Genomic DNA, 13,942 nt, shown 5'->3' with positions numbered 1-13,942 from the left:
CATGCAAAAATAAAACTGAAAGAATTAGTTGTAGAAGTGAAAATCCATTGGGTTTGTTGGAGCAGTTCTCAGTGCATGCTGGAAAGTCAGTTTAAAGATACTGGAGTGAGACTGAAGAATTTGGATGATGTCTGTCTGGGGCACAATCTATCACACATTCTTCCTTGACTTAAGTTATTCTTTATTTTTACTGAAGTCAGTCAAAGAATGCATGCAGAGATTCAGGGCCTGGGGGTGATCTCAGAAAGCTCCTTTACCAGTGATGCAAAACAGGCCACTTTTTCAATAGAATTAGTAGTACTCACCCAGCACAGGGAAATGACTTTTTTGCACTTGGTAAGAGACTGGTGAACTCACTTGTTGCCTTCTCAGGCTTGACAGGAGGTCTTGCTGCCCCTCTGGTTGCTGCTGGGGCTGCCACTATCATTGGAAGTGCAGGAGCAGCTGCTCTTGGTTCGACTGCAGGAATTGCTGTCATGGCATCCCTCTTTGGAGCTGCTGGAGCTGGCCTTACTGGTAAGAGAAGTGACTGCACATTTCACAGGTACTGATGCACAGGATTGTGTTCCAAAACGTAGAGCATGACCAAGCTCTGCAGAGCAAGGAAAGTGATACGAGGTGTGATCTCACAACTCTGAGCTGACTTTTGTTTCAAGACATGCTTGATGACTAACTAGGAAAATAGTGTTTGATACATGGCTAAGTAGAAGAAATGAAAACCTCCTGCTTTGGATTAGAAAGGTGCAGCAACAGAGAGCAGTGGCTGTTACAGCTGATGCAGGGTTTATCTTCTGCTGAGATACCCACAGATCATGAGAGCTCAGAGGGATCATGTTGGCTCCATACTAAGTAATACATAGATTTGCTGAGGGTCTTGGAAAGAGAAAACCCTAGTCATGAGCCAAGACATCTCTTATGAATTTCTGCTGTTGACAGTGTCTGACCCTGTGCAATTTCTGAGATCTGTGTTTCTGCCTTGTGTGTAGGATACAAGATGAAGAAGCGTGTGGGAGCCATAGAAGAGTTTGAATTCCTCCCACTTACAGAAGGAAGACAGCTTCACATCACCATAGCAATTACTGGATGGTTGTGCGCTGGCAAATATGGTAAGAACAAGATGAGGAAATTGAGAGGAGCCTAGCAGTGTTTGTGCTGTATTAGCACCATGCCTTCCACACATTTACATAGGCTGTTGAATAAAACAGATCAGCTGTTAACATAAGACTTTGTGACCCAATCTACAGTGCCAATCAAAACAGAGGAAAGAGAAAGTTCAGTAAATTGGTAGTAGTTATGGTAGGACTGGTGGTAGTGATAGTGAGACCATTTCTGTTAGTAAATCCTGTCTGGTTTTTCTAGGAAGAATCTGGTTGGGGTGGATGATTTCCAGCACTAGAACAATATGTCTCACCTACCTCTGAGACCTTATGTTTATCCTCCAGCAATTAACTCCAGCAAATAACAAATAACAGTGTTATTTTCTTTCTCTCCGTCTGCCAGCTAATGAGGTTTATTGGCAAGAATGTTGTGTGAAGCAAATCCCATTAAGCACAGAACTCAGGAAGTGAACTTAAAGGCAGCAGCCTTGAAAAGTTTGTATTGTTTTAGTTTCTAGTATAGCTTGTCATATAAAATGTGTCAACTGTCTGCTGAATTCAGCAACCTGGCTCAGCAGCTGCCAGTTTATTCAGAACCATTGTAATTAACATTGGATATCATTAATGTGGAATGATATGATGTTTTCTCTGTCCTCTTGCTTGTTAGTTTGCAGCTAACTGTCAGAATAAGGTTATTTTCACTTTGCAGTACTGTGCTTTGGCTTTACTCATTGCTTAGCAGGGCTCCAAATCTCTGGGGTTGGAGGGCTCCCAGGCACTGTTACAAACACGAGTGCATCCCTTCAGGAACCTTTTGGTGTCTGTTTGCCCTTAAAAGGGAGTTACATATGACAGACATTCTTCTTCCATAACAAGCAATCTGTTATAAGGTTTAAAAAAGCAAAACTAAAACTGTCGTCCATTCTCTTCCTTACAGCTGTTCCTATTTGCACACTTGCATGACTTGTTAACATAGAGCGAGTGAGGACAGGATTATTACAAAACATGTTGTGATTTTTGATCTCCCACTATCTGCCTATCTGTACATCCACAAATACAGCAGGATATTGTGGTGAGATCTGGCATGGGACTTACACATGCCACTTTGGTCAGCAGCTGCCTCAACTTGCCCTGCTTTGTTCAGAGAACGAACAAAGTCAAAGGGTTTTAATTAATTAAGATGAACAGGACAGAGTATGGCTAAAAAATTGGTCTTGCAGCCGAAAATTAGACATTGCACAGTGCATATTATCTATTCATTCAGGCACTGCTTTTGATTAGCCTCTGAAGGGGAAAAATTAAACTAAAGTGGCTAAGTTAGACGGCAGAATAAAAATAATCGCAGCCTAGATCTGCAAATACAGATTCCTTATTTTCCAGCAGAGCCACTAATGCAATCCTTGCCTGCCTAACTAAAGTGCTTGGAAGATGCTCTGTGGTAGATTTTGAAAAGATTTTATGTATTTTCCATGCCTCTGGACTCAGTCCATGCAGCCATTCAGCACGTGATCTTTCTCTGGACAGGCACTCCTTCGGTCTGCATGAGAAGATAGAGCTGCAGGACTTGGCCTGATGTCTAAGGATAGGAGGAATGTCCTCAGTACCTACGTAATTCACATTAATGTCCATCTGTCTTGGCAGGCTCTGAGCTACCTGAGTGGGTTGTGAAGTCTCAGCCTGCATGCAGTTATCTCTGTCTGTACTGAAGACTTTGCCAAAGCAGCTAAAGCTGTGGGATTATTTACAAAGACAAAATTTATTGTAAAATAATAGAACTATGGAGTCTAAATCTAACAGTATTTTTAAATACAATTCCTGATTATCACAGAATGTTCCAGTGCCCTGTAATGGTCTTTTCTGACTTTTTTTGGAGCTGTCTTGCCTGGAGTCAGCCATTGTTGTGCTTTCCATGAACATGAATTCAATACCTGCAACTTTTCTCAGGGAGCTTCACAGCACCATGGAGCAGCATGCTGCATTCAAGTGAGCAGTACTGTCTGGCCTGGGAATCCAAGTACCTGATGGAGCTTGGCAGTGCCTTGGATACGCTGGTGAATGGTTTTGTTAACATGATGGCTCAGGAAGCCCTAAAATTCACTGTTTTGTCAGGTAAAAACCTATATTATATTGGATCTGTGCTGGTACAGTTTCACTGTTGGTGTTTATTCAAAGGAGCGTTCCTCATCAGAGAGGATTTCTGGGAAGGCATATTGGTATCACCCTGCAAAAGTGGCCTGAGAACCTTCTCTGCCACACCTGTAATTCAGAATTGCTTTCCTGGATTGCTCTGCCTCTGTGTCACTGACTTGTTCTTTTAAAATTACAGCTGGAAACACCTTTCTTCGCATGTGTCTGTGTTTATTTCTCTATATTATTACACTGTGTTTTAGTGCTTTACATAAACCCTTCAAACATGCAGGTTACATTCATGTATAGTGTCTGTTTGCCTCCATATCGGAACATCAGATTCTTTCTTATCTTTAGTCTAGCAAAACATTTCTCAGGCCAGCTCTTGAGTAAGAAGCACTGAGAATGACAAAAGGCCCTAGGTTTAGATTTTAACTTCAGTGAACTGTCTTGCTTTTGATGTTTCCTAAGAGCAGTCCAGATTTGTGACTGTGCTGCACTGTTTGTTTTCTGTGTTGCAGGTATTGTTACGGCCTTGACTTGGCCAACTTCGCTCTTGACTGTTGCCAATGTCATTGACAACCCCTGGGGAGTGTGTCTCCATCGGTCTGCTGAAGTAGGCAAGCACCTAGCACATATACTGCTCAGTCGACAGCAGGTAGTTGACTAGAAATTATCCAGGAAGAATGTCAGGAAAGGATCTGGCCCAAGGGAGGAAATTATAGATACCTTTCCTGGGGGAAGAAAATGAATAATAACATGGGGGAAAAAAAAAAAATGCAGGAAGGTGACCAGCATGTATCTAGTTAATTGAGGAAAATTACGAAGTCCCGGGTTAATCAAAGAACTCCTGCTAAGATTCATTCCATTTAACCCAAAGCTTCCCTAAATGAAGGAGAGATCCAGGTCATAAATGACAAGCGAATTGAACATGCCATAAAACAGGCAGGCCAACTCACTGAGTGAAAATCTGAGAACAGAAGGAAAGATAGGTGGGCAGGAGGAGAGAATACAGAGAGTTAAAAGTACTCACTGTGAATTAAGGGGCACAGAACAGTGTAAGAGAATACTGTTTAGCATTACATGCAGCATGAGCCCTGTTTTTGCCTAAATGATACCAGAACACATATAAAATAATTTAATTGAAGAATCCAGCTTCTCTCTACTTTTATTGATCCTAAACTACAACTGCACTAGCTTTCATCAGGCTTCAGTCTGGAATAATTGTGACAATGCCTTTGCAGTACTCTGACAAAGTTAAGGAGGAAAATTCAGTGCTGAAAGGCAGCTAACAGAATCCTTTGAAACAGAAAGAAAAAGAGAAGAGCTGGATTTTTCTTCTTTTTGACATCTGTCTTCTCTTGGGAGGAATTAAACTGGGGAAGAGATCTCAGTAGCTTGCAGTTTCCTTCATTTTTATCAGGCACACAAACAAGGATAGCACACGCTGACCCATCAAGATAAATGCACTTGTGCTTCCCTGCACTGCTGCAGCTGCGGAGCACTGGTACAGAAGTGGCCATGAGCACAGATCTGTACAGATGTTGCTATGCAGGTGATTCCAACAAGTACTTTGTAGGTGCAAAGGCACAATTATTAGTAAATTTCATGCTCCTGTTGGAAACCTGTAAAACAAAAGGCAGGATGTGAACTTAAAGTGAGAGTGAGAAAACCAGAGGTCATTCACAAATGGGCAAGGAAGGAAAAGGGAGCAGCAGGGTATTAAAGACTTGTAAGAAAAAACATGTCCAAATGGGATGCAAGCTTGAACTAGAGGTGAAATACAACACCCAAAACACGGAAGTGGAATGAGCTGGTACCTGAAAGAAGTGATGGACATCATTAAGGCTCCCTGGGGTGGTTTGTGAAAATCATTTCTGCACCCCAAAGCCTGCCACTGTTTGCTGGGCTATCTCTGGCACGAGGGAGGCAGTGTTCTGCTGGCCATGTGTTTCTCACAGGCATGCTGGTTGGGTATCTGTTATGGAGGAGCCCTGTGAGAGCTATGGCCTCAAAGCTGCACATCAATAACAGTGTGAAACAGCAGAGTAGAAACAAACTTGATTTCTTGTAAAAATACAATCCCAGGAAAGGCAATAAACTTTATTTCATACAAGCCCTTTGTTGTGCTGGGGGCATTTGTTACTGCCTTTCAAGTGTTAACTGTTGTGGAAACACACATTCCAATGTGCTGCAGAGCCTACACAAGTTAGCATGATGTCTAAGGAGCCCATCACACACCTGCTCCCTGGTTCTTACAAAGACCATTGCTGCTGAGATTAAGCTCTCTTTGATCTTTAGGAAAATCTCATTAGGTTGTTCAAAATAAAAGCTTTCCACACATTGTTTTTATAACAGCACACAGTGCTGTTCAGTCTCAAATCTAGAAGTGACCAGTATTTTCAATTCACTGCTCCTTTTTCTGTTTATTGAAACATTTCCAGAAAAATTTTTGCTCCATGAATTAGGCTCTCTGATGGAAGTTTCAAAACGATGAGCATCTGTTTGTTTTCTGTTTGAGTAACATCTTGTCACTGGATTCTTTCAATTGATTTCCTAGCTATCAAAAATCCAAAATAACAGATACTCTGCATATTGTACTGTGTAAAACTACAGGGACAATCTCTTTGAAACTGACAGAATCTCTCACATGCTTAAAAGACCAAGCACAAGCATAAGTGCTCTCTGTGTCAGGGTCTCGGGAATCCTGTGGCTGGTCTCTTTCCAGGTCTAATGCAGCATTTTATGGCTCTTCCTCCTTTCTTTCGTTCTTAGGGCAAGCGGCCTGTCACACTGATTGGCTTCAGTCTGGGTGCCAGGGTTATCTACTTCTGCCTGCAAGAGATGGCTCAAGAAAAAGGTAAGCTTCACCTTCTGGTCCTCTTACTCTTCATTTTCCTTACTGCTGATATATTTTCCTTCCAATGAAATGTTCTTCTGTAAGAGAGTTTGAGGTTTTTTAGAATCAAACAGAAACCTAAAAAAATGGTTTTGAAATGCATATGGAGCCAAATTCTCCTGTCGGTTCCACCGGTTCAGTGGATTAAATCCAGTCTTCATTAGAGGTGCTCCAGTGTGGCTGACAGTATGGTTTGGTCACCAGTCTGTAAATAACAACCTTGACATGTTGTGACATTGGACCACTGTATCAGTCTGTGAGCTGCCCAGAGCCAATGAGATCTTGGCAGAGGACGCCTTGCCTTTATTGGCAGCTCCCTGTAGCTATTGTATCTAATTCCATGAGTCCTCCCTTCCATTTAAGTCATTGAAATGCCACTGTCATCTGCTATTTTCATGATAATTTTTCCCCGAAGTCAAGTATAAAACCATCTGTCAATTTATTACCCGTTGTGGTTCTGTTTATTAATAGATTCTATTTTTAATTTAGAAAAAGAATAAAATCATTATGATCAGTTGATGTGAAATTCATCTTGGACTTGAGTCAGTATGAGTGTGTGCGTGCAGCCTGCCTTCCCATACGTAGCTCATGTGATTCATTAACCATGCAGTCTCACAGATAGTCTCTCATAAATAAGGAGGTCTATGAAGTAAAATGTTTAATAAAGTCCAGGAAGGAGGGAATGGTGGCAGGTGAGGACAAAGGAGGTAAACATATTTTCTGTTGACAGCTGTATACCAGAACTTTACTTCTGGTTTAAGAAGTCCTCAAATACAGAATTCTGTTTTCAGGATAAATCTAATCAAGTCCAGAATGATCCTAATGGAGTTACACTGAAGCCAGATCCCAGATCCTAATCCTGCTCTAGATCAACTCTTTTTGTGTCTTAAGAATGTCAATACAATGAAGTATTTTCAGGCTTTTATTTAGAGGTCTGCTGTTTCTCACTGAAATAACATGGGACCACAGCTAAGTAATAATGAAAGGAAATCATATGGGGTCTTTAAAGCTGGCTGCTATTCTAAAGAAATCTAAGCATCGTAATTATGTATCATAGCAGCTCCCCACAGTACACTAATTTTTGAGTTCCTTAATTGAATTATGAAAGCGGAGCTGTTTGTGAGATGAAAAGCAGCATGTTTGGTGAAGATTGCCAAGGCGTTCTTCGCATGCACATTCCAGAGCAAGCCACAGAAGGAATGAAGCTGAGACCTGGGACATCTGAGACTGATTTCAGTTTGGACTTGGATGTCTCACACAAAATAGAAAGCCTTTTGCATCCAGATGGCAGTGGCATTTATGAGGACAAATAACTAATCATGGATTATTCAGTGAAAGACCATGGCAGAAATTCAAAGTCCATTAAAAGAGAACACTCTTCTGCCATTCAGGTAAATAATCTTTGGGATCCTTCATTGCAAATGACTTTGGAAGCCAAAGTTTAGTTTCCAGAAAATGACATTATAGTGTGAGGTGTAGTAATGCCCTGTCAGAGACATGTTATGGCACAGGGAGTTCATTGCTCTGATTTGTTCATCATGATTCCTGAACTCCTTTACTGCTCTCTTTCCTGTGAGGACTGACCTGATGTTTCCTCTTTGCTCAATGATTTGTACTAAAGGCACAGGAGAGCCTGGCTCCTGAAAGCTGGTTACAGCCTCCCAGTTAGCCTGGATCTTCCACACCTTTACCGGGCGAATAATCTTATCAGTTAGCAATCTTTTCCCATCAGTAACTGCTTTTTTATTTTTATTTTCTTGCTTTATGCAGACTTCGTTTTTCTCCATCAGTATAAAAGATTTGCAAACTGTGAAATACATTTAATTTATCTAGAGCTCCAGCAACCACAAAGGTCAGTGATCCGTTCTCAGGTTTCTGTCAGCATTGAAAGAAAACGGGTATTTTTCAGCCAAAGCTGAACATTTGTTTCTTCTAAGCAAGAAATAAGCTGTGCAAAGGACTGGAGGAAAAAAAAAGCTTCCAACACCTTGCCCAAATGTCCAAGATCCCAATGAACTGGCTGTTTGTTTATTCAGTTGGCTCACATTGTGGCCATGGAATTTAGTACCTCGGTTGGAACAAGCTCCCTGAACAGGCGCTGGGTTTCCTTTTCATTGCCCGTGACTGTGGAAACACAGGACCTTATTGCTCACAGATTACACTAACAGAATTGAATTACTCTTTGCTGTTCTCTTGATTGGTGCAAAATTTGCTCTGCAATAAGAAATAACACCAAGAGAGCTCTTTTGGACTGTTGTCAGGTGCTGGGATTTACACTGTGTCGAGAAAGATGCAGGCACTGCAGGGAGCTCCAAGTTTTTAGTGCTATTAAGGAAAAGAAACCAGTTGATTTCTACTTAAAAAGCCTAGCCAGGCACCACCTCTCCATCATAGCTTGAAGTGGTGCACTCTTACCTTCACTTCCCAGAAATTTTCAGCATATTATTTTACGAACTGCAGACACCAGCCTGAAAATAGCTCAGCTCATGTCTTGTGAACGCTGGTCTCAGCTGGAGAGTATCGATTCAGCACAGCATGCCCACGAGGCTCCTGAGACTGCAGGGCTGAATTTCACTTAGCTACTACATCAGGTGCTTGATGTCTCCTTACAAAGAAGAGTTAGGAATATATATTAATATATTGTTTAACAGTGTCTTTCCCTGTTTTCAAGCCTGTATCTGCACAGAAGTCTAACTGAAAAAGACCTAAATAAGGTCCTCCATAAGCTCTGAATGACGCCTAGGCTGAGGCTGTCTCTTCTTGTCTTTAGATGGCAGGAGTGGGAAAGCACATTAATATTTAAATTTTAATTTAGGACTGTTGCAGAGCTGCCCAATATTTTTCATGTAGTCATTTCTACTGAAATTTCCCAGCTGCAGCTGTCACATACGAGAGGAAGATTTATGTAGGTCACTCCAAAAGTAATGCCTTCTGTTTATCTCCATGAAAAATACAACAACTGCAAAGAGCACGATAACACTATTTGATATAGATAAATTTGTCACCACCATTAGCTATGCATTTTCTTCAGCATCACATCACCCATAGTTGTGCGATTCAGGAAACTCTCTCCTTCAGTTTCATATTGATTCAGTGGGTCCTAACAAACCTGCGTATGATGTTCTTTCTCTTCCCATGTGAGCATTCACGGGACCCACCTGGTGCAAACTTTGCAATATGCCAACATTGCCACCGTTGTTTCCAATGCATTAAAGGGAGATATTCAGCTCTGTACACAGTTCCGTGTCAGACGCCGCTCTGTCAGACTGCCCCTCTGCTGCCATCTGTTGCATGGTAACAAAATGTAATGGGATGTTGGTAGAAGGTTCAGCCTCTACTGCCATACCCCCAACATTTGCCTCTGATGTCATGGGCCAATAGAATAACATAGGAAGCATTACTTTTGGAGCAGCTCTTGTACTACATAAGTCAGCATGCGTATTCAGCAAATTGTGCCCTGTGCATTGAGGTACCTCTTAAGAAAATCAAGCCAGTTTGTTGGTTTATCACTCTGTGTTGGCAAATGCTGTCTGATCTGTCTTCTAAACCTGAGCTGTTCTGCTTTCACCTTAACAGACTCCCAGGGGATCATTGAAGATGTGGTCCTACTGGGAGCTCCAGTGGAGGGTGAAGCCAAGTACTGGAAGGCAATCACAAAAGTGGTGTCGGGCAGGATCATAAATGGTTATTGCAGGTCTGTATGCACGCAGTGCCCTGCTTCACTACTGTAATGTCACTTTGAAATGATTTTGTACATCTATTCCTTATAAATGTTTTGTGAGTGCATGTTTGTTCAGCTGGTGAGTCCACTGATTGAGCAGTGCCTGAGTCTCTTCCCTCCAGAGGTCTCTCCTTCAGATTAGTTGGAGATGACAGTCTTCAGGAAGACAGTTCAAGGCTGCTCCATCCCCAGTTCTTGCTTGTTTGTGATGCACACTTACACTGGGAGGCAGAGGTTCTCAAATACATAGGTCCTGTTCTTGCTACATCTAGACTGTTTCTGGTCAAGGTGGTCCATATGAACAAGAAATTTCACTTGCAGAGGGGGGTCCAACTGGAATAGCTGTCACAAATTTACTAATGATGTGGAAGAACAGGAAGGTTACCTTGAAACTTAAAACCAGCCTTTAAAACTGTGAAGATAAATGCTGTGCAGAGGTGTGAGAGCTGCTGGGCAAGAAGAGGGAGATTCAGAGGCCAGAAGCAACTGAAGCAGCGTTGCAAAAGCTATTAAGAATTCAAGTGACAGTACCAAATCTAATGACTGTGTTTTGGAAGATAACTGTGACAAGAGCGCCATTTACCAGCACAATTAGAAGAGGGAAATTAAAACAAAGGAATGAAACAGGGAAGAGCATGGGAAAATAAATTGAGAAATAACCGGGCAAGAAGATTAGCAAAGAGCATGTAACTGAGTAAAGACAGCTCCAGAGCCACAAGCCCTCAGATCAAGGACAGCTGAAGTGCTGTTGGTCCTTTCCATATGCACATATGTATGTATTACATGTGTATAAGATGAGAAATTAATGTGTTACTGCACATCTAACATAGTATATCAATTTACAAAGAAGAACTAAATAAAAGGATTTAAGAGCATTCAAGATTATAACCCCCCAAAAAATCATTAATCCCATCTGTCAGGCTGAAAAATGTTGCTTTTGTCTTTTTTGGATCATAGGACTTTTTATGGATGCCGGATGTGCACACCAGTTAAAATATTTCTTCATTTGACACAGGGAAAAAGCAATTGCTGCCTCCTGTCAATTAGTGACTGGGGACTTGGGAATGCTTCTGTGTTCCTCCAAGAAGCCATAAATTACAGCAGTTGTTGCACAGAGCTGCATTTGCCCTGGCAAATATTGCTCCTCCATGTGTTAAACAAGTATCTGTTTCAGTGCTAAAAGCTCAGCGTATCCATTTGCTGTAATAAAAAAGGAATCATTTTGTTACAGTTTCAAAGCCTATATATGCTGTTGGAGCGCGTTGTATGTTCGTATCTTTGTGTAGGCAATAATTTGGTTTGTCTACCCATCCACTGAGTGTTGAATGGAAAACAGTGTAGAAATTGTACTGTGCTGCCCACAAATAGGAAGAAGCAGGTGAGCAGACTGTCAGGAAATATTCAGCTGCATTAGTTCTCTGCTTTGCTGTCAGCTGCTGAATTTGAATGTTGCTCTGTTGGCACAAGGAGCAGCTAGGGGAGTTTCACTAGGCATGAGAGAAGGACTGTACAAGCATTCCTTGATAAAGCCCCACCTGAATCTCATCACTCTGTCTCTTGCTCATACAAATTTTGTCCTTGTTCTGTCACTTCAGAAGTAACTATATTTAGTTCACATGAATTACACTGAATAATACTTCTGCAAGATCAGATTTGGACACAATTCGTTGAGCTTCAGTCCGCTGCAGCTCATCTCTTCCAGCTTTGAAGTCTGAAAGGAGCCAGGGAGTGAAAGCCAGCTGTCAGGGCTGTCCCCCTTGATTTCACAGCAAGGTTACAAATTCCTAGTGGAAAACCTTAACCAAATTAGTTAAGACTCATTGAGCATGTCAAAAAAAGCCAGCCATGGAGTGACAGATCAAAAAGTGACTGTAATGCAGTGTGGATGTGCTGCAAAGATTTTGCAGAGCTCTGTGTAGACTTGACTCTCAACTTTTAGCTCACAGCATTTTGCAGTGAAAGGAGCAGCCTCATCTGCTGCCTTCCCAGAGTCAGCACACCCCTTACATCCATGTCTGCTCCACAGACTGTAGTGGTGTTTAGGTACCTGGGTTATGCACAGACCAAGTGATGTATTTCCAAAGGATACATCACCTCTCTTCATCCTGTAGCCTACCCTGATACTGCCACAATGACTTACAGCAACGCTTTACAGTGGAAACAGACCCTTCCTAGTATTGTAATTGAAACTACATATTTATACAGTACCTATAAATCAGGAGCACACTGAGGAGCTTCACAGTCGATGTTTATATCAGCAGCATTGGTATCATTGGCCTCATCGTTTTTACAGCTCTCTGGAGCCTGGAGAACTTCAACCTATTAGTGCATTAAAAAGGGTAAATGTGAATGTGTTGCAGTCTCCAGGCAAATACAGAAAGGGTCAGATTTTTAAACTCACTGAGTGCAATGAGACTGCATCCCCAAATCAGGATTTAACTAAGACTCACACTCTTACCTCCCAAGAGTCTGTCCCGGTTTTGGCAACTACTCTGATTCCTGTGTCTGACAAAGCTGCAGTGGGCATTGCTCCAGACTAGACTGTGCTTCCCAGCCCCTCTGTTCTCCCTGTGCTCTGTGTAGTCACATATTGTGTAAGTTTAGCAACAGGATTTATTCACACTCTTCTTTTGCTCTGCTCCTAGGGGGGACTGGCTGCTGGGATTTGTATACAGAACCTCTTCTGTCCAGCTCAACGTTGCTGGCCTCCAGCCAATCAAGCTGGACGACAGGAGGATGGTAAACATGGACCTTTCATCTGTAGTAAGTACTACTACTCTTATTTTTCCCATCTGCCCTCACACTCATCGATCAGGAGAAAGTGTGATGCTGGAAAGGTAGGTCAGCAGCTGGGGAACGTGTAGCTCCAATGCGTGGCAGCAGAGCAGGTGCAGCCTACAGCCTTATCTGGGTGGCTCCTCCAGTGCGGTGCCAGTTTAGGTGGGGACAACTGCACAGCCCTTGTACCTTGGTCCTAGGCCACAATGACCCTGGTGCAGGAGGCAGCTTGCACTGGCAGCTCTGTGGTAGCAGTGGCTGGTTTGCTAGTCTGCGAGGCTGCTGTGTTTTGGAATACCTGTTTTCAGGAAGCAGGAAGTGTTGCTTCACCTGTTCCACCTGTGTGCGTGGTAGACACTTAGCTGCCTCCAAACTGTCATTAATGATTAGCAGTATTCAGCTTGATTATCGTAAGCAAACTAATGATCTCAGTGCCTCATCATTACTCATGAGTGAACTCTTACAGAACAGATCAAGCGGAACTTAGCTTCTGTGTTCATAATCACTGGAATCTTGGGCATGCAATCTTGTTTTCCCATATCTTAATGATTCAGCTCATCTTTTACTCTGCAGACTGGACTGGAAGATGCTCAGCACAAAGCTCAGGGCACATCCGTTGTCATTCTTCCTGCTGTGACCCCTCCTGCCTGTCCCCACAAGCTGGTAGCACTGTCAGTGTTGCTCTGGAGCCAAAGGCACTTTTAAATTCTTTCAGATTCTTTGGAGCACCAGCCTGCTGAGCCTATAAATACCCAACTGTTACCAGCTCGTTTCATTCATTATAACTGAGCTGTGAGCCCTTGCCAGAAAACACAGAGCTTAATGCCATACAGATAAAATAAGAACTTTGCAGACCAAAATGTAGGCCTCCCAGAAGGAAGTGGTATGATAGAGGCTTTTTAACATGGTCCAGCACTGTAGCTGTTCTGGTATCTTTGCACTTTCCTGGGTTGCCTTGGTTAGCACTTCCACATGCTCCCACATTCATTTTTTCACTATCCCTGGGATTATCATCAGTTGCTTGCAAGCATCTGTTGGTGGCATTAAAAGAAAAATGGCTGAAGAAGCCATACAGTGATGACACTGGGGTGACATTTCCTGTGAGGCTAGTCCAGGTTGCTCTCCTCTCTTTGAGTTCTTTTCAGAGCTTCTTTCTGTTGACCTTTTGCTTCCTGACCCTCAGACCCCCTGGAGTCCTGCAGTCCTGTCCCTGCCCGCAGCCTCTCCATTCTTCCCCAAAGGAACCATTTACTATTCAGCTAAATGAATCATGGCTGCAGAGCTGCTATCTGCTGATCTTCTGCTGTTGTGCATCTGTGT

General features: G+C 42.5%; 1 protein-coding gene across 4 annotated transcripts in view; it reads left to right on the top strand.

Annotated features, from left to right (window-relative positions):
* Positions 1–13,942, top strand: part of TMCO4 (transmembrane and coiled-coil domains 4) — a 42,341-nt gene that overhangs the window by 18,936 nt on the left and 9,463 nt on the right. For all 4 annotated transcript variants that reach the window (XM_046903284.1, XM_046903282.1, XM_046903283.1 and 1 more), the window contains 7 exons: positions 373–516; positions 987–1,106; positions 3,042–3,206; positions 3,746–3,882; positions 6,000–6,084; positions 9,700–9,817; positions 12,490–12,607. In XM_046903284.1, the coding sequence (XP_046759240.1) occupies positions 373–516; positions 987–1,106; positions 3,042–3,206; positions 3,746–3,882; positions 6,000–6,084; positions 9,700–9,817; positions 12,490–12,607 (887 nt within the window). The remainder of the gene's footprint in view (positions 1–372; positions 517–986; positions 1,107–3,041; positions 3,207–3,745; positions 3,883–5,999; positions 6,085–9,699; positions 9,818–12,489; positions 12,608–13,942) is intronic.

The sequence above is a fragment of the Gallus gallus genome, chromosome 21 (assembly GCF_016699485.2).
Source record: "Gallus gallus isolate bGalGal1 chromosome 21, bGalGal1.mat.broiler.GRCg7b, whole genome shotgun sequence".
Lineage (NCBI taxonomy): Eukaryota > Metazoa > Chordata > Aves > Galliformes > Phasianidae > Gallus > Gallus gallus.
Note: the sequence above shows the minus strand (reverse complement) of the source record. Positions and strands in the feature narration are given on the sequence as shown.